This window comes from Rhamphochromis sp. 'chilingali' (assembly GCF_963969265.1).
Source record: "Rhamphochromis sp. 'chilingali' genome assembly, chromosome: 6".
Classification (NCBI taxonomy): Eukaryota; Metazoa; Chordata; class Actinopteri; order Cichliformes; family Cichlidae; genus Rhamphochromis; species Rhamphochromis sp. 'chilingali'.
This window is the reverse complement of record NC_137933.1, coordinates 12,107,769-12,131,738: the sequence shown is the minus strand read 5'-3', so window position 1 is coordinate 12,131,738 and position 23,970 is coordinate 12,107,769. Positions and strand designations below refer to the sequence as shown.

The window sequence follows — 23,970 nt, the reverse complement described above, 5'->3', positions numbered from 1 at the left end:
TCGCTGTCACACCAGGAGAGGCTCGCTTCCCACAGCAAGCCTGCTAAGTTAGACTGACTTGCTCACACAGGCGCAATTATGCTGTTAGGTTGCTGAGCGAAGAATCGGAGACGGGAGAATTGCTGAAAACTCAACTTGGAGTTTAATTGCTGATCCTCCTGCTTTCTGATCATTTGCGCTACAACTTTGCCCCGTGCTTTGACTCAAAGGTGTGCCTGCAATTTGTAGCTTTTAGTCACTGTTTGGTGCTGGTTTCAGCTGTACAGAGGACTGTGTATATCAGTGACATTTGTTCAAGCTGGTTTATCAGTGATTTTTTTTCTTTCTTTTTTTTTGGCAGGAGATTATGGTGAATACACCAGTCTTTTTTCCATCCTAGTATTTTTACATCGAGAATCCTGTTTCTATCCCACTCTAGTTATAGTTCCAGGTTTCCAAATCCAGTAAACTGTTGGGAAGAAATGCAAATTGCTTTTCTTTCTTGGGGCGGTTGACTCTGCTTTTAGCATCTTTTATTTATTCAGAGAGTTGGTATGAGGTGACAGAGCAAAAAGAAACGAGGATGAGATGTGGAGTCAAACCCAGGTCAGCAGAGGAGCTCGGGGCTCCGGAGGATGCATCCATTACCGTTCAGCGATCTGAGCGAGAGGAGAATACATTTCATGTAAATGGGCTGCCATGACTTTCTACATATTTTACAAGTCTGTTTTAAAAAAAGATGTCGCTGCTGATGTTCAGCTGTGTCCACATGCTGTTTAGAGGGTCAGCAGCCTGATGACTCCCGAGTGTGACGCCGACTGTGTTACATGTAGCAAGGGCCCAAGTAAAGGTCATTAATGTATGGCTATGATAAAAGAAAATACTGCTTACATGTTTAGGTGGAGCTAATTTTCTTTTTTCCTTTTCCACAACCTTCCTACTTTCTCTCCTCAGTGATGGTCGGGTGGAGGTGCTGGGAGGGGGCAGTCTACAAATTTCCAACCTCACGGAGGCAGACGCTGGGCTCTACACCTGTGTTGCAGACAATTCCAACACCACCATTGAAGCCCAGGCCCAACTCACAGTACAAGGTACCTTTATCAGCCTGTATTGTCCGCTTCCTGGTTTAAAACCAAAGGTCCGAACTGGATATCAAACCATACGGGAATATCACAAATGACCCATTTATTCTGAATGTCACTACAAGGATTAAAACATCCTAGTGTGGTTACAAGTCAAAGCGGCAACACAAGCTAAATTAATTCACAGATTAGAAATTAGTGTGAAGCAGCAGCACGCGAGGTTGCTTTAGTTACTAAGGAGAGTGCAGTGGAGAGAAGCTGAGCCTCTCCAGCTTCGACTGAACTCTCAGACCATCCTTCATCACCGAAAACAGCCTCATCTCATCTGATTATGTTTGGGAATGAGCTTATTAAAAGCCCTTCGGACTCATATCCCAGAAGCGAAACAAAGCCACTGAGAGCTCAGGATGAAATGAAATGAAACAAAGTGGATTTCTTGCATGCAAGCTATGCAGAGGTAGCGGTTTCCCAAGCACGTGGCTCAGTCCTGTTGAAAAAGGATATGCTCTTGCAGACACACATAGGCAGTGTTGGCAGTGAATATTTGCCACGGAAGCGTTCGTATCCGTCGATATCTGCTGTGTTTTTTTCTTTCTCCTCATGTCATTCATCTCGTCAGAGGAATAACAGAAGTATTTGAGGTGCGTACCAGACACTAGAATTAGGAAGGACTAGCTGGAATAGAACACAGAAGCAGTATGTAATACAATTTATCTTTATCTGTGTCTTTATGTTATTATTTTTCAGAGGATCGCATCCGTTGTTGAAACTACCCGAGAATCCGCTCTGTAATCAGAGTTTATGTTGGTTAGAATAATGCACGTGAATCCCACATAGCCCATGTGTATTTGTATGCTTTTCCCCGACGAGGCGAGTCAACAGGATTTGGTGTGAAATAACTTTAAAATGGGGGAAACAGCCCGAGGCTCGTTCTGAAGGTTCATTGCATTTCACACACAGCCCCAATCGTGCCACGACTCCCAACCCTTTCTTCCCCAAATCCCTTCATCTCTTCATCACCCCCACCATCCACCACTCTTTCATCACTTCCCGTCGCTTACTGTGATTAAAGGAGACAGTAATGGAAAATCGGATCAGGTCACAGGAGGACATCTGACTTCACTCGTTTTTCTGTCCTCAAGTCTGTCCAGCGAATTCCCTCTGAAATCCTTCATGTTTTCAGCTCAACTCCCGCCCCCCCCCCCCACCGCTGGCCTCCACTTCCACGGTGACAGGACTGGAGAAGATTGATCAGCCGGCTTGAAATATTGTTGAAAAACATGCGTCACTATAATAGAATAAAGCAGTTGGATTAGTTCCAGTGCTGTTGACTCACGGGGCTAATTGCGTTTGCTTCGTCCAGATTCATAAAGAAACCAGATTGTGGCATTGATTTGCTTCCTTGACAACAGAAGTGACCCCGGAAAGGTCAATTGTTTCCCTCAATAAGTAGTCGCGCTTGTAAAAGACACTCGGATCAATGTGCTATGAATCTATACTAACAACAAAACAATTTTTCCTATGACTGACTCCTTCTAAATTACCTTAGGGCCTCTTCAGCTGCAGTAACAAGAGGAAATTGTGTGTTTACGCGGCCAGTGGCTTTTCATAAACACTGGACAGTTTGTGCTGGAGAGGGGATCCAGACAGCCAGACGGGGATTTGATATGGTAAAGGACTGTTGGGTTTCGCCTGCAGAATGCTTCAGGGTTTGCAGTGCAGCTGGCACTCATCTGTGAAACTAGAGATGCATACAGATTCATGCACAACATTTTTTTGCATAGTGGTGCCAAAGAAAAGATTAGGTATGCACTTGCTCCACACACCTGTGTGCATTGTCTAGCTAATGCATAGCAGGTTCAGAAATTATTTGAGAGTCGGGGACTGTTAAATTTAATTTAACCCTCCTTGAATGTGATTGCCCATCCAGTATTTTTAGTCCTTAGATGTTTATTTTCTGCAGTGTTCAGCGAGGTTATCGTTAACACTAATTCACTGGGCCATATGAATATGCTTTCATGTGAGACTCTCCTATACACAGTGGATGCAATTTGAAATGGGGCACAAGCTTTATTTCGTAGTTTGGAGGAAACAGAAATGGCACAATTTAAATTCAGCTTTATATGACAATTAAAAGGAGCATGAGGTTAAAAAAAACTAAGCAAAACTGTGGGATCTGCTGGTAAAATATACTGCAAATGAAAGTCACTGCGTGGATTTAAATAAGCAAATACATAAGAGACTTCCATTGGATAATTACTGCAGTGATTAATATGTTTTGGCTGGTAACTGGTTATTTAATCTTAGCTGATGCAGTGAGTAGCTTTTCATTTTTTTCTAAACAACCACATTGGAAGACACATCCAGTGTTCATGGAAAAGATGCCATTTCACCAAATTCTCTGCCTACATCAAGCAAACAGAGCAACTAAGAAGAATGCTGAAGCTGCTAAAATTAGGTGAAGAACTGTCTAATGCATTACTAAGACCTGGAACAGTGGATGGTGGTCAGCCGTCATTTCTGAGGAAGAAATGTGATTCTAAAAAAAACATTTGATTGGATAGCACTTAAGTATGCTGGAAACAAATCATACAAAATGTATAGCAGAACTCAGAGCTATGTTATAACAATAAAAGTGAGACTATTTACATACTTGCAATGTGAAGATGAGTGTAGCCTATGTAGCCTTATCAGTGAGGTAATCTGGGAAAGAAAGGAGCAGACAGATTGGACTTTGCAATGGAAGGATAATCTGGTCATGTGATGTGATGACTCCACAGTTCCCCTGTTTCAGAGTGGTGGGCGTATCAGGTAAGAAGAAAGGTGGATGGACTGATGCAGCCATCATGCCTCATATCTACTGTACAAGCCTGTAGGGGCAGTGTTATAATCTGGAGTTGCTGCAGGTTTACTTTCTGCAAGAGTAAGTGCCCAAAAAATGAAGTCAGCTGACTACCTGAATAAACTCAATAGTTTTTCTGTCAATGGATTCTTTTTCCTCCCTGATGGCTATATTCCAACACCATAATGCCAGGATTCACTGGGCTCAGACTGTGAAAGAGCAGTTAAGGGAGCACGTGTACTGGCCACCACAGAGTCCAAACCGTGTCCCCACTGAGAATCTTTGAGTGCTGGAGAAGACTTTATGTTGTTAGTGTTAATTGATTTTTAGGTTTTGATTGCACTTTGGAAAGATACGGTTTTCCCATCGGTTGTTAGTGAAGAATATATGGGTTGCAAAAAGGCCCATAAACACTTACTTGGTTTGAGCATGCCATTACGCAGAAATGATATTGTATTTACATGCTGCCTCGTCTGGCCTCATTCTGTTTCTAGTTAATCCAAGTACTGTCTGTGTAGCCAAAGCCTGTAATAGCTTATACCTCTGTGCCATAAAGCTCCAATGTTCACTGTTAACACCATGTAACTGAGAGACATCGGTGGCTGGATGATATCTGGGTTTCACTGTAATTTTACACTGTATTTCACTCCATCCTGCTGCGGGTAAAGCTCATCAGTGTACCAAAGGAGTGTGTGAAAAAAGTGTTTTCATGTAGTGTTTTGTTTCTAATACATGTATGTGTACGTCTCAGCATGGGATTACACTGAGAAATAGTAGCCTCTACCTGCGATACTTTTACAGTAGAGGTCCAACAAATGTAAAAAGTGTACATTGCACTGTGCGCTGTTTGCTTCTTGAGACAAAATTTCACCAGCTTGTACCAAGCAGTAGTCCATTTATGATTCAACAGACGGTACTCTATACTAAGAAAACTGTAAAAAAAAAAAACACTATCTATTGCATATCCTGCAAATCTTACAGCTGTGGACAAAGCAAGGAAATAAACAAATATGTCTTTTCAATTTGTCACCACATACAAAAAGAAGCTTTCAAAGCGATACTGTCAGCAGCCGTCACACATAAGCAATGGCTGTCTGAGAGCAGTGTGCTCCCTATCTGTCTTTTTATGAAATATAATCAAAGTGTCAGTGAGTTAAAGGGGATTCGAGTTAGAGAACTTTTACAGCAGTACAACTCCCAGCAAGACAGGAAGTTTTAAAAAATGCGAGCCTCTAAACAAGTGTTTACAGTAACGTTTAGCTCAGCTTTCCACTTGAATCACATCATTGGACCCTTCACAGAAACAAGTGTCAGCACCCTTGTATGTGTTTGTGGGATAACTGCGAGTTTGTTTGAGTGTGTGCTCTGCTCAGTATGATTTTGTTTGACATCTCAGCCTCTGTTAGAACTGGCAAGAGGATAAATGAAGCCAAAGGAGGCAGTAGCTTTTCATTATGGTCTTGCATTGCAGGGGGCACCACCCAGACCTGGACTTTCTATATGGGTGTGTGTTTTGTGCAGGGCAAAAATAGTTTCCCCACAAACGTACAGTATATGTTACCAGTTTTATGAGGCTTCTTGTCAGTGGCCCTCATTTATGGTATCATCATGCTATCAAGTTAATTGGTCTGGCCTGTAAAAGACTCTTTCCCAAAGGCTGAGCACTCTGGAATGTTTTTACCATGTTACAGAAATGGATAAAAATAGCAACGAACATACAGACGTGCTCAATTTACTCCTTTTATTATAAAAAGGAATTATTTTTTTTTTTTAAGTAAGTCACTGAAGGTAATGTGAAAAAAGCTTCACAAGACTTAATTTTTATGGGCAGGGCTAAATAAAGAGGTTTGTAGCAGCCAGATCTGCTAATCAAATACATGTGATTAATTCATTGTCTGCAGTTGTGAGCACCTTTATAAAAGCAGAAGTCTGGGCAGGTTGGATCATTCAGGTGTGTTTACACAGTGCCACAATCTTCCCAAAACTGGATGTCCCAGGAAATTCACCCCAAGGTCAGACTGTGCAGGAAAAAAAAGAGAGCAAGAGAGTGAAAGAGAGACAGCTCCATCTCAGACTCTACAGGCCTCAGTTAGAATGTTAAATATTAAATTTCCTGAGACTACTGTTAGAGTTGTTAGCAGAAAGCCTTTTCTCTCCAAAAAGAGTATAGTTACATGTGAACAAACCACAAGACTTCTGTAATAATGTTTTTTGAACAGATGAGACCAAAGTGAAGATGTTATGCACAGTGCCGTGTTCATCTCGGCACAAATGCCTCCTATAAACCGTCAGCACGGTGGGGGAGGGGTGACGATTTGGGCTTCTTTTGCAGCAACAGGGCCTGGGTACCTTGCAGTCAATGAGTCAACCATGACCTCTGTATACCAAAGTATTCAAACGTGAGGCCAGCTGTAAAACTTCCACCCAAATCGGGTCATGCAAAAGCACGATGATCCCAAACACAGCAGTAAATCTGCGACAGAATTGCTGAAAAAGAAAGAGTGGAGATGTTGCAATGGCCCAGAGTTCAGCATGCTGTGATGCAATCTGTGCATAAACAAATTACCTCAACCCTCAATGAGCTGAAGCAGCCTTGTAACGGTGAGCGAGCCAAAATTCCTCCACGATGATGTGAAAGTCTGATAAAGTCATACGTACAGAAACCGTTAGGGGACATAGTGAATCATGGAGTGGACTTGGTTATGAAAACTTTAATGTTCATATGACTGTATGTCACAACTGTAAATGCTCGGCAGAAAACACAGTTCCATTGAGCCCTTCTACTCCCCACCAGCAAAGGCAACGTATGCTCAAAGTATTTTTTTTTTTTCAAGGAATAGCTTTCTCTAAATGATGCATTGAACGTTATAAATGTGATCAAATCTGCTGGGTGCTTTGGCACACAGTCATCCTGCTGCCCCTGCAGCCACTTGCAGTTACAACTCGTCCAAAATAAAACAGAAACTTTCCATTTAGCTATTTAAAGAATGCTAATCTAATAAAGGGAAACACCCCTAACACAAACGCGTTTTCCTTTTTTCTTTTTTTCATAGCAGCTGTTATCTTATCCTCTTTCTGACTCCATTGTACGCCTTCCAGTTTAACCATTGTGTTAGCTTCTCATGTGTGGATACAGGAGCCACTTCTCTGACCCTTGGAGGGCGTATGGAGGAAGCATAGCCATAGCTAGGTGTGCCTTTTGTAGTCTAACTTGTTGCTTATTTGGCTCTTAAAATAGAAATGTATTAACCAGCTTAAAAAAATGCATCTATTCAAGTCGTCCCAACCAAAAATGTAGTCATATTGACCTCCCTTCATTGAGAAATGAGCTCGACACAAATATTTTCCGTAATAAATTTGTTTCCTTTTGCTCTTCTACTGAGATCATTGCCATGACAGTAATTAAATTTACATAAAACATAGCAGACCAAGGTTGATGCACCCAATTGCCAGAGATTCTCCTGTAACAGCTGACAACAATAGCCCAGTTTAAAGCAAAGCGTGCATATGCATTGCGAGTAAATCATCAAATTAGTTCTCTATTTTGTTTTCCATGCGCTCGGAGCACTTCCAATTGAAGGTTGAGTAGCAACAGCAATCTGTTTGAGCTCTACTGAGAATTGCTCTGAAATGAAGGCAGAGCAGACTCCTTCCTCTATGCACCACGTTTGCAAGCCCCGCTTTAACATTTCATTGACGCACTCATGCCTGCGCTTTCGCTCAGTTGTTGTTATATCAGAAAAATCCACAGATTGAAGTCCTACTCTATGACTCTTCCTCTAACAAGACATTATTATCTGCTCGCTGACTTGGAATGCAAGCACCAAGCATCCCTCTTTCAGCCTTATTGCTGAAGCTGTTTGTTTTGGCCAGGATTAAGAGTAAAGCTGTTATCTTTGGAAGAGCAGGAGGGGTAATTAGTGCAGTCCAAGCTTGACTTGCCCTCAGAGTAAACCCAGACTGCCCAACACTGTTTTTTCACTTCAGGAAGCTAACTGGACTCTGGCCAAGGTATCAGAGTGGTAAAATGTCTTGAATTTTTGTATCCTTTCGCTTTAAGACATAATATATTTACTGCTGTGGCTTACATTTTATGGGATATATGCTGAAAAGTGATTTATTTCACCTTTTGCGTCATCTCGGGAAGCAGCTACAGTACTTTCTTTAGTTCTTTGTGTTTGATATATGTATCAGTACAAATAGGTTTTTCTCCCTCTCTATGACTCAGTTCAGTTTACTGAAGCTTTAAGTAAAGCTATTTCTCCAGAATCCCTTACATTTGTCTAGCTGTTTATTTCCTCTCCCATTTGTTTCCAGTGTCTGCATTCCCTTTAGTTGTTTTTTCTGTTTCTGTTGGGTTTCTCTTTCATTACAGAGTGGTATTTATGCTCCAAAACAGGGCAGCCTGTTTAGAGATATTCCAGCTGGTGGAATTTAGCATTTGTGTGTGTTTGTATATGCGTGTGTCTGTGAGCCATAGACTGCGGGAAAACGTGTTTATGAACCACTCTGGATTTGGACCGATCGCATGGATCTTTTGTCAGCTCCTCTAACCAAAAAATCCAGCTTTGGTTGAGAGTGTCGTTTATGAGAAATGAGTGAGCTGCAAAATCGTTGCACAGCCACCTGTTAAACAAAGAAAACGCACCCAAAACACACACCCTTTGCTCCACACAGGCACCGCGGGGAATTTTCCATATAGACATTGTACCACTGTAAAAACAGGCTGCCAATTAAAGGTCATCAGGCCTGCTGTTGGACTGACACACATTTCCCTTACCCAGCCCTTAGCTATATTGGTGTATTTAGACATTTATAGTCTTTCCTCAGTCCAAAAGGTTCCAAATGTCAGAACACCATTTAGAGAAAATGGTGCATGTCTGCTCAGATGGAGGGGAGTTGGGGGGTAAAGATGGAGAGATAGGGAAGGAAGATTAAGAATCAGGAAACAATTGGAGACAAAGTGTAACAGAGAGAGAGGGAGAGATAAAGAGAGCTGCAGGGCACCAGCCACCATCAAAACCTGTCTCACCAGCAAATCTTTATAGGAGGCTCTGCTACACACACTGATACAGACATTCCAATATGAACCAAACACCCATATGAATGTGGGGAGTGTGCACAGGCTGAGACAGCGTTGGATGTACAGAAACATATGTTTGCATGCATAAGCAAGTGCTTAGACACACACACCCACACCCACACAAGAAAGAAAGCAAAATCGACCCACTCACACATCGCCAGCGGGGGAGGACACAAACCCAGTTATGTACAGCATATAGCAGAAGTAATAAGGAGACAAAACAAGTATCCTGGCATGTTTAAAAATTCCTATCCAAACATTATTCAGCCTTCCACGCAAACACAGACTCACACTGACTCGGTGGTGTCTCAGCCTCGTGTGTCCCCGACACACCAAAGCAAACCAAGGATTCCACCTGACTGTGCTGCGCGCATACTAGAAGCAAATATCCAGGGGACACCACACTGTGAAGCACATTATTCACAGCTCACACGCCTCCCTGCAGGGAACACACGCAAACACACACACACACAGGTGGATACACTCTTGTGCACACGCAGACACACACAGATCGGGATGATGTGGCTGTCTTGCCAGTCAAAAACTGATCGAGTCTAGAAGCATCACCGTCCTCATTTCTATTCTCGTGTCAGTCGTCAATAATAACCTCAGAGGCCCGCGGAAAACCGAGATGCTCATTAAGAAAGCAGAAGGAAGGTTTCAGTATTCTGTGGCTCTGTGTGCCTGTTTTGTGTTTGACCCGAGCTCATACTGCACCAGACTACAGCAGAGCACTTTTTTTGTGTTTGCTTTTAAAATAATTTTCAGCATCAACCTGGAAAAGAAACTCCACACCGTGCTTTATTGGTGAACTTGAGATAATACTGCACATCTTAAACTGGAGGGTTTATTCTCCAAGTGTCACGCGTGAACTTGTTGCAGTTGAAAAACCGTTTGAGGCCATGAGCATTTTAAAGGCCACGTGATGCGAGCATTGAACAGAGTTTGTTACCAAAGTAGCATTTAGCTCGATTTTTGTTTTGACCTTAGAAGTATACGCTCCTTACATAAATGAGAGGGATGCGGAAATGTGTTTGAAAAAAAAGAAAATCAATGAAACTTCAAATGTTTGGCAGATGTAATAATTCCGCATCAGTTTATGTAGTTGTAGTTGCAGCATTGTACCAGACAAGGTAAGGAGGCAGGAAAGGCGGACCTGCGCGTCTTTTGGCTCTGTGTTTTTAGATAGCCGTGGCTTTGTGTGCAGCTTCTGTCGAGTTGTGTCTCTCCCCGCCTTTGCTCCATGTGCTGTGTGTAGAGCATGGAAATAGCAAACAGATGGGCAAAGTGCATTTCAAGGTCAGGGAAATACAAAGTCGACACAGAACCCAATGTGTCCCGTAGCTCCAGCGCTCCAATAAGGCCGTTATTGTTAAAGAAATGTGTGGTTTTCTTTTTCTTTTTTCCTTTCTGGTTTTAATTACAAAGAGTCTTGAACGCCTTTCTAGCGCTAAATGCTTTCCCCAGCAGTATGAAGGCTAATCTGTTAACTTGTGTGTTACAGTAAATTAGCCCGTGTTACATCAAGCAGATGAAGATTTGACCTCACAGCCTGCTGCTGACTAAAGCCCAAAAAGAAGAACAAAAAGAAAGGACCTTATCCGCCCACTGCAACTAATATCCAATCAGCTCCTGTGAATAGTCGCAAAGTAGATGCTAATAACCAGCCATCACCGCGCCCAGGAGGCTGATGGCAAATCATGACACGCAGCCACACAATAACAATACAGTCATTTAAATTGTGGTCAACGAGGTCGATGCTTATCAGAGGACGCACGGGTGTAGCTGCAGCGTATACGCATGTGCACACATAGTCCGTCTTGCCCTCTTCTCACAACACGTACAGTCCAATTATAGAGAGGGGACGGGGCCCGGGCCCTGCGCTCCTGGTGACCTTGTTCCAGGACAGATTGATGAGGCACTGTATCGCCCCAGCAGATCAAATAACTCCTCTCTGGCCCTCATTAGCAGGACTAGGGGAGTTCGGCTTAGCCGGTGTAGTGTGCTGACAGTACTGCGCTAGTACCAAAGTAGCTGCCTTTCAACCATTCCTGAATAAATTAGAAAAAAAACAACAACTCTTAAGTGTTGCCATCTGGTAAAATTGTGTGAACCGTGCAGAAAATAATTAGCTTGTTGCTGGATGACACTGTTTACTGTTTCTACTCTCTCTCGGCTGAGAGTTTAAGGGGAAGCATGAAATAATTTCATCTTGTTCCTTTTCCAGCAAAGGCCATTTTCAGCGACGTTTAACGTTCCTTGTTACTTTTGACAGATTTCACAAAGAAAAGGTTCAATCATTAAATTTAAGTTTTCCTTTTTTCGTGTGGACTCCACAGTTTCCCCGCAGTTCGTGAAGCGGCCGGCCAACATTTATGCCCACGAGTCCATGGACATCATCTTTGAGTGCGACGTGTCGGGGTCACCGGCTCCCACGGTCAAATGGGTCAAGAATGGAGACGCTGTCATTCCCAGCGATTACTTCAAAATAATTGTAAGTTCATTCAGTGCTGATGTGCTGCCTTTTTTATTTTTTTCTTCCAACCTTTCCTTCACCAGAAGTCATTGCGAGAGTTTACATCATCGGAGCGTCACGAGAAAGAGTAGGAAATTGATTAGAACTGCTGCTTGCATTGATACCTGTGTATGTTTGTTATTCCAATTCACTCTTTTTTTTCTTTTTTTTTCCCTTCCTGCTTTGTAGGAGGACCACAACCTGCAGATTTTGGGTCTGGTCAAGTCAGACGAGGGCTTCTACCAGTGCCTGGCAGAAAACGATGCGGGCAACATCCAGTCCAGCGCCCAGCTTATCATCCTGGATCCAGGTATGCCAGACCTGCTGCTAGTGTGCAAATAAGATATTTTCCTCAAGCAGATAAAATCAATTGGTACTTGAGGAAATAAACACAAAAGCTGTGAATTGATGAGATTTTTTTAACAACAAAACAATCAAAGGCAGCAATGACTCAAAGCAATGAAATTCACCGTGTCTGATCGGTTTTGCTCTGGCAGGCTAGATTTGGAAACATCAGTGGCATTCGGACACAGTGATTCTTGTGTTTATTTCTTAGCCTTTAACAGCTAAACCTCCATATGAATCATAGCCGCTGGAGCTGGACTTGTTTTCCCTGAAACTGCTTTAGTATCCCTAATGAAGTACAGCAGTAGGTACATGCAGTTTATTAAAGTTCCAGTCTCATGTCTGGATTTTTTATTTTTTTTTTAGAGAGAGCAATGAAAGAAATAATCTCTTCAAAAACACTCTTTCAGCAAAGGCTTGAAAAACGTGAGCTGTAAAGTTGGGGTTTTCTGTTGTCTGTACAGTTTTCCCTGTTTGCGAACGTCTGAATTCTCACAGCTGTGCACATCTGTGAAAGTGTGAAGAGTGACGGAAACAGAAATAATACCACTGGGAACTTGTTATACCAGAGGTGGCTCAAAGGGAACAGAAGTATATCTGACGGTTGCTTTGCACAAAGTCCATTCCACATCTAGCGTCACAGAAATGCCTCGCTGCTTGACCCGAGCCCTTTACAAGGCTGTGGATATTTTGTCTTTGGACATGTAAGGTGCTTTAGGTAAACATAAGCTCCACATGCTGTATAAAGTGAGAAGCTGCAACATAGCCAAAGACGAGCTTCAAACATGAAGTCCCGTGAGCTTTAGAGTGCGAGGCAGCAACTAAAGCAGATACTTAAGGACAGTGGCTACAGTTGCTGAAAAGTACAAAATAGAAGCTAATGCAGAGGGAAAAAACGTTAACATCCCAGTTCTTGAGGTAGTTTTGTTTCATTACCTCTGATCTTTAGAGAAAATGTAATACAGCTTAAATTTTCCGTCATTTGCACGGTCATAATAATCATAGTCTAACCCACGGGGCTAGTGAAAACCTCGCCACAGTCCTTGAAAACAACGACAACTTCAAGACCATAAACGAGGCGCATTTTCTCTGAGCGGCGTAATCTAAATAAAACGAGGTGGAAAATGAGAGACAATAAAGCGACGGGGGCAGTGAAGGCGAAAACAAACCCTAATACAGCAGAGATCAGAAGTTGTTCGCGTAGCCTTTACATTGTAATCGTTGCTTTACTGCTGACTCGTAGCGTCCCTTTCTCTCGAGGAAGATGGCGAAAATTTAATCAAGCGTGAACCCCCCCCCCCCACTTACTCGAAGCAGGTGGCTAATGAATTAGCATAGCAGTGTCCAACCGGTGGCACCTCCAGCTGTGTCATCCCCGCCGACTGGAGGACATTAAGTCAGAAATAATGATGACCTGCAGCTCATTGTGTATTTGTGTTTGACACCATTGATAAGGGTCTGCCTACTTTACATGGCCTCAAGTCTTTTTATCTTTTCTTTCTTTTCTTTGACTTGAAGATAAATGGGATGAATTACAGAGGCAGCTGGCCTTGTACATGAGGTCCGCCCTGAGCACGGCTTTGAAGAAATTAATCTCTGTTTAATCCATAAATATCACAGGGAGTCTTTTCCTTTTGTTACCGTTCTGATTGCGTACATCTGTCTTGGTCACAGTAATGCTAATCCAGACACACTTACCCCAAGAAAGCTTTCCAGCTCCCTGATTATTCATCAGGTTATTATCCCGACTCTCATCTGATGTATGTAGGAAATAACAGAGTCTCCATGGTACTGTTCATTTTTATTCTGCAAATCGTTGACATTTTGCGCATGTATAGACGCATCCACAAACACTGTATCAAAGTAATTTCCCCTCTCAAAGGTGCAATCTGTGCCTGCAAATGGTTAATCAATGGCAACGTGTTTAAAATCATCTCATTTTCTGCACCTATTTGTGTTTCGCGGTGACGGCTCTGATGAATGAATCTCAGTAGACTCTAGTAAAGTCGTATCTTTCTCCTCGGTGTCTCCTCTCTCTCCTCCTGAGCTGCGGCGTGTGCAGGCCTACTCTTCCACACCCATCTGTCACCTTTTTCTCGAGGCCTTCCTCTCACTGTCTTTCACAGCCACCTGCTCTCTGTGATAATCCAACACAGTGAGCTTTGTGGTAATTGTGCTGTACTCAATATAGTCCCCTTATATGGCTGCCCCTTCACAGCTGGACATCTCCTTCTGCTCCGTGCTGCCCCTTTGTGTTTACCGCAGTCAGGTATTCCCGCTCGCACCTGCCAGGCTTGAATCATCCTGAAACGCGGCCAGGAAAACACCCCGTCTGCCGGCTGCCTTGCAGTCGGCGAGATAAGCCAGGGACTTGCCACAGGGATAAAGTTGTCTTCACCCAACAGGGAAATCAATGGGGTGAACTGCATCTAAATACCCAGCGGCTGCAAGTTGGCTAATATTCATTAGTGGCCATAATCTTTGCGTCTTGACACTGCCAGCTGCAGTTAAATCTAGCTCCACTGATGGCTGCCACTCGTGGGTGTTTGGAATGGAAAAATGTCAGCTGTTAGCATATGTATAGCATTTTGGCAGTTATTTATAGTGATTCGTCCTCCACATCGATACAGCTGGCTCTAGTAGTTTACAGCGAGCGGGTTTGTGTGCATGCTGCATAAACAAAGAGAAGCTTTTTAAACAGATTTTCACCTTGCTAGGTAAAAGCTTTGAAAGTTGCAGAGGTTTGGTCAAAAATCGGGACCTCAGCCTGCAGTCCTAAACCAATTTTGTGCACATTCCACAGTCGTGTGCAATATAGGTCAACTAGTTGCAAACAGATGTGGTTCAACTGGAGCTGAAATACCAAAAATGGAACTCGAGGGGACCTAATTGCACGGAGTAATGCAGTCTGAGTAAGTGGCTCTTAATGTCCCTTGTAAAGCTGCCACATTCAGACTTGTTGTTTTCTGGAGGCGCTGGAAGCTCTAAGTAGCTGTGCTCGTCAGAGTCATTACGCACTGTCAGCGAAAATAAAGCTACGGCGAAATTGTTTGCCTCCTCACAAACTACATCCTCACAAAATAATTAACAAGTCTGCATATGTGTACCAGTGTTGTTTGTTTTCTCCCACCCCCTCCTAATTGTAAGTTTCCTGAGGTTTATTACATTAAATCCAGATCACAGTACAGTAACTAGATAAGAAATGACTGATCTAATCACAAAATGTTCTCACTAAGTGTGTGAGTCAACAAGTGCTGAGGGTTTTATCAAATTCCCGGCAGACTGGCCCGTGCTTTCCTCACAAATTATAAAAATACATCCACTAATGATTGCGTGATGACTCTATCCTGGCATTTTTGATATTTGCCGTCCACAATTATATCTTACTGTCGCATGGGGAGCGACTGGTCCGCTGCAGAGGATGTGCCCTTTGAGGAATTATCATCTCAAACCATCTATTGACAGTTTCCAGCCCTTTTCAAACACATTATTAGTTTATGAGTTGAGTGTTGATGTGCGATAACTGCAGTGGGTGGCACTTAGAGCTGGGAGGGGAAATGGCTCATGTTTTTTTGCTGTTTTTAACTTTGAAGTAGAATTCCTAGACAAAGCAGTTGTTTATGCGATTGCCATCTTTGCGCGTACCATACAAAAAGACTGTGATTGAAGTTTAAACTAGTCCAAGTTTCACAATGTAGTTGCTTTTTGTGTAGTTTTCGCCGATGCAGGGAGGACCGTATATTTTATTTTCAAGTTTTGAATTAGATTTGTGGATGAAAGAGACATTTAGGGTTTTTTGTTTGTTTGCTTTTTGCAGATTGGGATCTTTAGCTTGTCTAAGTAGATCCCCACTTGTCAAAAATTGCAACTTCATGTGTAAAATGCAGAGAGATCTACACTCAGCGCTAGCAAACAAAAGAAGTAGATGTTCTCCTCTGCTGTTTACCCTTCAGTTCATATCTTTAGCTTGTTTTGAAGTTTGCATAAATTCGAGCTGCGCCCCCATTTGCATGCGAATACTCACATTTGATCCTTCCACATGCCCTGCCGGCTTCAATCTCGAAATACTCTTTCATGACTTTTCTCTGTCCCTCTGTCTCTTCTCTGTTCCCCTCAGCTCACATGAATAATGTTTTGACATTTTGCCTCCTAGTGACCAAATCAAGTACTTCACTGGAGAGCCTGAAAGCTTGTTTGGATGCACCAAGCTCTGAGAGCTCATCTTGTTTGAGGTGCAACTGTTACAAGTGAATTTCATACAAATGAATGGGGGAGGAGGGGGTTACACAGTCACACACTTCAGGTTACACAGTTTAAAAACATCAGTCGCTGTGCAGTGCTGTGCAAGACGGCTCCATGAATTTTACATCCTTTCTCCTGTAGGCTAGCACTCCTAGCCGTGTTTCAGGTCGTGTTATGATGAAAGGAGGATGACACTCTATTCCTGATGCAAATGTGTTTATTCAAGCTTTTGTTAAATTCAGAGCTTAAACAGGCCTTGGTTCCTTTCAGCGTTTCCTTCACCTTCATCCTTTATCTGACACTGCAGCCATTAGTCTCCCCTCCCCCTGCCGTAGACCTGTGGCAGCCAACAGAAGAGTCCTGCCTCCCCTCTGATCAGGGGTAGCAGACCCCCATTGAGAGATGGCGATGCGTCATCGATGCCTGAGTGCTCGCTGTGTCCCCTGAGCTTCCTCTCCCTCCATCACTCTGTACTTATGAGTGCAGGCAACAGACTTGTTGTCATGCTACGCTGACATGTGGGGGTGTCCCCTAAGTTGCAGTGATGATGGCTACATGAAGGGCCCAATGAGATACCTGAGCAGATATAGAGTCATTCTCACTGCAGCTTCATTAGTAAATATCAGTTAGGGAGGAGGGTTCACAGTAAAGAGACATTTGTAGAGCTGTTGGTGAGTCTCATCCTTTTTTAATGAGGCAAGGATGCTTAGTCCTTAAAAAAAAAGTCAGTTTGCATCATTTGGAAGGAAGTGGAAGTTTAACGCTGCTTCTGAACAAATTGGGACTAACGTGAGCCTTTCTGTCTAACTAAACCTGCAGGCTAGCTCAGGCAGGGAGCTGGAGCTGCACTATGGCGTCATGGAGGCTCGCGCCATGCCTCACTCTCCTCATGTCAAATACCGAAAATGCAGTCTGAATTAAAGGTGCAGAATTTCCAGAATCTCCCTCTGACATGTCAGCGCTACTGCGCCAGATGTGCACAGCTCCCAGCTGTTTCAGCTCATCCGCCACCCCAGGATGCATCTGTAGACTCCACGGGAGATGTTTACCCATCTCTCCCCAATTTTATACAGCGATGAACTGAATGTGTAAGAGTGGAGAACAGAAAATGCCTCCAACACCTTCTCCCTTTGGAAAACAAAACAAACCATAAATCAAACTTTAATTGTTTTAATGTTAATAAGAACATCGTTGACATTAAACAACTGCAGAACAAAAAAAACTATCCATAAAGCAAAGTTGTTAGACTCTGCTGAGTGTATACTAAGCACAGAATAGTCCAAGAAAGCTGTTTAGGACAGACTTAGTAGCCAGAGGCAATGCTGTTTACTGTGCGAACAACACAAAGCAGAGAATGCCCCAAATTCTTCCACCTCATGTTCTAAAGAGCTCTGAGAGAAGTTGATTTTTGCAGCAGTTTGTAACACAAGCAGACTCTCGTGTTATTGAGGCTGTACCGCTTTAGCATAAGGAGTCATTGTTTCCTCACAGAGCACTGATGCACATGAGAGATGGAGAGGAACACAGCAGCCTAGATCCGTTGTTGTACAGATGTGCACACAGGAAGGGTTTTATGCACAAATCTCTTGATGCTGAAGCTGCATTGTTGTTTAATACAAATTGAGAGGTACTTGAATTTATATTGAATTAAAGGCAGAGAGAAAGATGACAAGCAATACATAAAAAAAAAAAAAGGAGGTCCCTAATGTACCAATACTGCTGGCAGTGTAGTGCACTGCAGTAACAGCTCGCGCTAGTAGCAAAGGAAGAAAACTAATGTGATATAGAACGTAAACATATTATGATTACACTACAAATGTCGAGTTTGAGGAGGCACAGCAGGGGAGGGGAAAAAACCCTCCCCTTAAACACATTTGTAACACCGAAGCCACAGGCGGACGATCCTTCCACTACATCGGCACCGGAGCACCACCCTTATTCCCTGTTCAAATCAAGGAATGAGAATAGGCTGCTAAAAGACCCTTCCCTCCAGCCAGACTCCAGCAGCACTGAATAAAAGCTCGGGCCTACTTCAGGGAATACGGTGTGCTCCATCATCTGCTAGCAGGGTCACGGCCAGGCCAGCAGGAGCGAACGTGCAACACTGTGAGCATGTGAATGTGTCAGCTCGGCGCAGAGCGATGCGCTGTTTTCAGTTGGCACGGCCTGCATCGTAAGTGCAGCCTGAACACCAGGCACCGATGTGAAAGTGTGACTGCTGAGCATATCATGTAATGCCGGGATGTACATGCATGTACACAAACGGTCGGCCCCGGCCTCACCGTATGGCCACAGGCGCAAACTAAATATGTTTCACCGACTGATCCACATAGACTCCTTCATAGCAGTTTGTTAAACCTAGCCTCTGATCACTACTCCAACTTGCTTTTCCTCGACTTCCTTTTGTTCCTACAAGACGCACAAGCGACTTCGTTTGTTGGCGCTTTATGAAATTTGGACTGTTGTTGCCACAAAGCATAAGCTAATAAAGTGTATCTGGAGGATGAAATTGCCTAGGGAAAAGAGGGGGGAGGGGAAAGAAAACTAGTTCTTTTCCCACATGAAAACATCAGTAAACACCAAATTTACCTGTTTTCCACCAGCCGAATTTCACATGCAGCACACGTAGCTGCTGCTTAGACGCTGCATGTGCTTTAGAACTACCTTATCGTTACACACAGTGTTACTGGTCGATTAAGCAAATATGATAATATTGTTGTTTTATTAACGGTGTTGTAGTTTTATTTATAAATTCTTGCGATTATGGAAAAGCAATCTCAAAACAAATTAAGGGACAGAGAATATTAATATTATGTAAATTTCTAAATTCTGCCTCATAGCGAGGTGCATTGAAATTCAAATTTGGGGATAAAGTCTTTAAATGTGCACACAGTGTCCTAAACTGAAAAACACGCAGATAAACACACACATACACGAGCGCACAAAATCTGTTTTGGCACACACAGACGCACACCACGTTACTGATAGTGATTAGTGAATGCGTTTCCCCACCGGAGGCTGTAGGAAGCTGATCAGAGGGCTTGTTACCTAAATTGATTGTGAAGAGCTGAAATCAGCCTCCACCAAATTGCTGTTTGTGCGGGTGCTGATGGCAAAGTAAGTGTTTGTGTTGTGGTTGTGTCTCTCAGGGATGGCGTTTGGCGCGTGTGTGTGTGTATTTACAGGCTGGGGCGCTCTCAGCACAGGCTGAACTTTTCTATGGGTTGTATTTACTCAAGCGTGGTGAAAGCTTTGCCTCATTTATAAATGCTCTGACGCCTCAGTGCTAACTGCAGAATGTTATGGGTGCCTATTTTCCTCTTGTTTTGCACGAGAAAGTAAAAAAAAGGGATTAAAATAGCTTTCGGTGTACTTGCGTCAGCTCAGGTTTTGTTTGGGGTTTTTTTGAAGGTCAGTCTTGTTATCGAAGCCAGCTTGAGGCTCGACTGCCCGCGTGAGGGCTGGTTTTCACCAACACCTGCCCTTATCTACGATATAACACCGTCCACCTCCAACACACACACTCATCCAGGATGTCGATCTGATGTTTTTGGACGTGGACAGTCCTCTGGGTGCAGTAATTGAAAGTACCGAATGAGACGAAAACATCACTTTCCCTTCACACCCTTCCTTTAGCGGCAGGCGGCTGACCTCTGTGAGCGGCGCCACCAAAGCCGGAGCTCGTATTTTTCCTGTTAGCCTCCACAGCCCCCCCAACCTCCTCACTCAGCTGAGCCTCCCAGTTTCCATAAGCTAAAAGTAGAATAGTGAGTAACGTCACAGTGGGTTATGGACACCCCACTGCTCACTAGCGTAAGTGCATAGCTGCTTCTTGCTGGGCCTGTCCGAGGGAGGCGTCTTTATTGGTGGGAGTCTAATTAGCGGGCCTGTTTGTTAGTGAATCTCCAAAGACAGGGGGGTGCAGCTGCTCTCACTTCTCCCAACATCCCATTTGACCTTTTCAGGCCTTTCTTTGGTTGTTCAGCTCTACTCGCTTTATACATGAAATGCTGCTGCTGCTGTGTATACACGCACACAAACGAGCCATAACGTAGAGCTTTCCTGGAAATCAATTACTTTATTCCAGGGCTCTCTCTGTTCCCTCGGAGAGGTTGTATTGTGTTTGTGTACCTCAGAGGTAATAAAAAACAAAGGCGCGCAGTGCAGAAAGAAAGCCCGTTTCCCGTCGTGGGCATCGGTGGTAAAATGCTCTGGAGATCCGCGGCAGCATCCCTGGCTGTTTTTGATCTGCTTGAAAGGCGAGCCCAGGAGACCTCTCGTCCCCGCTCTCATCCAGCATGTGGCGCACGCGATACATGCGACGCAGATTTGAAGCGTGGAAGGTGGAGTGTTGTGCTGTATACCATAGCTGCACGTCTTCATTTGCATGCGGAGTCTGGGCGAGCAGATTTTAGCCTCATGTTCCTTCGTGTTTCTGTGAGTGTGTGCTAAAGCGAGGTGTTCAGGGGAACAAAGCAATCACACCCAGATTAACTCACCAGTGACTCAATGAACGTGTGTTGCATGCACACAGCGAGTGACTACTCATCGATATACCTGCCCCCAGTCAATTACAGCCATCATTTCCAAATAGCGGCGTTTGCTTTCTTTGACGTTGTAGGACCCTCTGGGTGTGTCTGTCTCTGTAGGGTGGAGAGTATTTAGCCTTCCACACTCTCGAGCGGGGATTGTCACTCTACTTTGTTTAAAATCTAAATTGTTAGTGCACCAGAAGGCCAAGAGGGGATGCAAACACAGGCATACCATCCAAAAGCGTGCCTCATAGGATATCTCCTACATGTTTGCGAAAAACCTGCAGGGACTCTGCACAATGTTGACTCGGGACGAGAAAAGTGAGATAAATGCAAAATTGAACAAACGTTGCCATTTAAAAAGGAAATCTCTGCAGGGATTCAAAGAGGCAGATTTTCCAGTGGATAAACTGGAAACACACAGAGGCCCTTCCGAGGTTTCAGCCGCCTGATAAAGAGACCGAACGCCTCTGTCCTATTAAAGCATTTAGTACATCACCACAGGGCATCCAGGTGTCCCATGGATCTGTCAGATGGGTCCTGTCGCATCCCACTCTGTCTCCTGCACCACAGGAGCGTTTGGGAAGAGAGCAGAGACGTAAATACATCTGCGACCCACTGCAAATGCTTCAAAACAGCACTCATGGTCTGTGTTCTCTCCACTTATCGAGGCTATTTTTTAAGGGGGGGGGTTCATAATTTTGGGCCTCGAACTTCTCTCTGTTAGCGTCATGGCTTTCTTATTTGCCTGACTTTGATGTGTCCCCTCTGTACACATGTGCATATGTTTTTTGAGATTGGTATATGTGTCTTTTATGTTTCAAATATTTTTATTGAGAGCAAGTATCATGATTGTAGTTTTTACAAATTGACATAACATAGCTTATGCTCCTTTTTTTCTCTAAACTAATAAGGCAAATAATTAAACAACACCAACAAAAAAAAAAAAAAAAAAAAAAAAAACCCGCAGTCACCCATAAGGGGTCCCAATACCCCGGCTGTCGGCAAAAGGGAAGAGAAACAAGTAAACAAAATTTTATATTTTCCCAAGGTATATAAGTAAAGGGTGCCAGATTAATTCAAAATCTTTTACATTGTCATTCATACTATATCTTATTTTTTCAAGGTGAAGAGTGTTTATAAGTTCAGTAAGCCACATTTTTAATACAGGAGTTTCATTGCCTTTCCAAAGCTGCAGGATCAATTTCTTTGCAATAATCAAAGCATATGCCATAAACCTTTTTTGAGAGTGTTGTAAATTTTGTGTTTCGTTGGAAATCCCAAAGATAATTACTGTCGGATTTGGTTCAATCTTACTTTTAAAAATATTAGACATATAAGTAAAAATATCATACCAAAAACCCTGAAGCCTTGGACATAGTGCAAAACAATGTAACAGATTTCCATAGTGTATCTTGCATTTTTCACAGAGGGGGGAACACTCTGGATACATTTTGTGAAGTTTTTCCCTTGAATAGTGTAATCTGTGTATAATTTTGTACTGAATTAAACAGTGACGGGAATTAATAAAAGGCGTATTTATGTTGTGTAAGGCCTCCTGCCAGAAATCTTCTGATAGGAGAGTCCCAAAATCTTTTTCCCACTCCTCTTTGATTGAAGTAGTTGAAGGTATACTCATCTCCTGTATTGAATTATAAAATAATGAAATTCTCTGTTCAAACCCCCTTCCATCACTAAGACATCTGTCCAAAGGATCGGACGATATGTTTTCAAATTGTGGCAGGTATGTACGGATATAGTCTCTTAGTTGAAGATATCTAAAAAAATGACTGTGAGGCAATCCAAATCTATCTTTTAAATATTGGAATGACATAAAAGTATCATTTAGGTATAAATCCTTTAATTTACAAATTCCCAATTCCTGCCATATATTGAAAGCTCCGTCTACACATGATGGAAGGAAAGAGGGGTTAGCTGTAATGGGTGTACACATTGATAGTTTTTTCAATTTGAAGTGCTTAATTATTTGTCTCCAAATTTGTACGGTATTATAAATCACTGGATTCGAATTGTAATATGAGTTTGTCAAAAGAATAGGAGAGAGTAGTATTCCACCAACACAGTAAGGAAGGCAATCCTCCCGCTCCATCTGTAAGCCGTTAGGGAGTATTGCTGTGTCATCCAATAGAAGGGAAATTATTCTTAAATTTGATGCCCAGTAGTAGTACATAAAGTTAGGTAGTGTAAGTCCACCAAGGGATCTATGTTTGCATAGGTGGTCTTTTTTTATTCTATGTGTTTTATAATTCCATATAAATGGCATAATGATGGCGTCCATCTTTTTAAAAAAAGATTTGGGCAAGAAAATTGGGATGTTTTGAACCAGATACAAATACTGCGGAAGAAATACCATTCTTATTGAATTCACTCTCCCTATTAAAGAAATAGGAAGTGTCCTCCAGTACTGAATGTTATTTTTAAGTTTCTCCAGTAAGGGAAGAAAATTCTCTTTCATTAGGGAGCTGTGTTTTTTTGGTATTGTAATGCCCAAGTAAGTGATTTTTTCATAGGTTATTTTAAATGGGAGAGATGTAAGCCATTGTTTATTCTCTAATTTAATGGGCAGTATTTCGCTTTTTCCCCAGTTAATCTTGTAGCCTGCGAAAGTACTGAATTTATCAATCACGGAGAGAATTGCTGGGAGGGATATTAATGGTTTTGTTATGTATAATAATATGTCGTCAGCATAGAGCGATATAGAATTAGAAGTGTATGTTGTATCATAACCGTGTATATCCATATGGGTTCGAATTGTCTGTGCTAAGGGTTCCAAAGCCAGGGCAAATAATAATGGACTAAGAGCGCATCCTTGTCTTGTACCTCTGCTGAGTTTAAACTGAGTTGATAATGTCTGATTTGTAAGAATTCTGGCTGTGGGATTATTATAAAGTAGTTTTATCCAAGAGATGAAATCTTGTCCCAGTTGAAATTTTTCTAGGACTGCAAAGAGGTAGGACCACTCCACATGATCGAATGCCTTTTCGGCATCCAAGCTAAGTATAAGTAGGTCCTGTTGTACCTTGGGGGAATAGATTATATTAAATAGACGTCGAAGATTATTAAAAGAACTCCTGTTTGGAATGAAACCTGTTTGGTCTGGATGCACCAATTTATCTATTACTGTATTAAGTCTACTCGCTAGTATTTTAGCCAGAATTTTTTGATCAGAATTTAATAGAGAAATAGGTCTATATGATCCCACTTCCTCCAGTGCTTTGCCTTTTTTTGGAAGTACTATAATAGTTGCTTCATTCAATGTTGGAGGTAGGGTGCTCATTTTGTATGCATGGTTATATAATTTAAATAGATATGGACTTAATTTGATCTTA

The 23,970-nt window shown here is 42.7% G+C and overlaps 1 protein-coding gene across 8 annotated transcripts in view; it reads left to right on the top strand.

The window, feature by feature from the left end:
• neo1a (neogenin 1a) overlaps positions 1 to 23,970 on the top strand; it is a 160,227-nt gene that overhangs the window by 97,276 nt on the left and 38,981 nt on the right. For all 8 annotated transcript variants that reach the window (XM_080884018.1, XM_080884016.1, XM_080884012.1 and 5 more), the window contains exons 5-7: positions 934 to 1,070; positions 11,326 to 11,480; positions 11,691 to 11,811. In XM_080884018.1, coding sequence (XP_080740144.1) covers positions 934 to 1,070; positions 11,326 to 11,480; positions 11,691 to 11,811 — 413 coding nt within the window. The remainder of the gene's footprint in view (positions 1 to 933; positions 1,071 to 11,325; positions 11,481 to 11,690; positions 11,812 to 23,970) is intronic.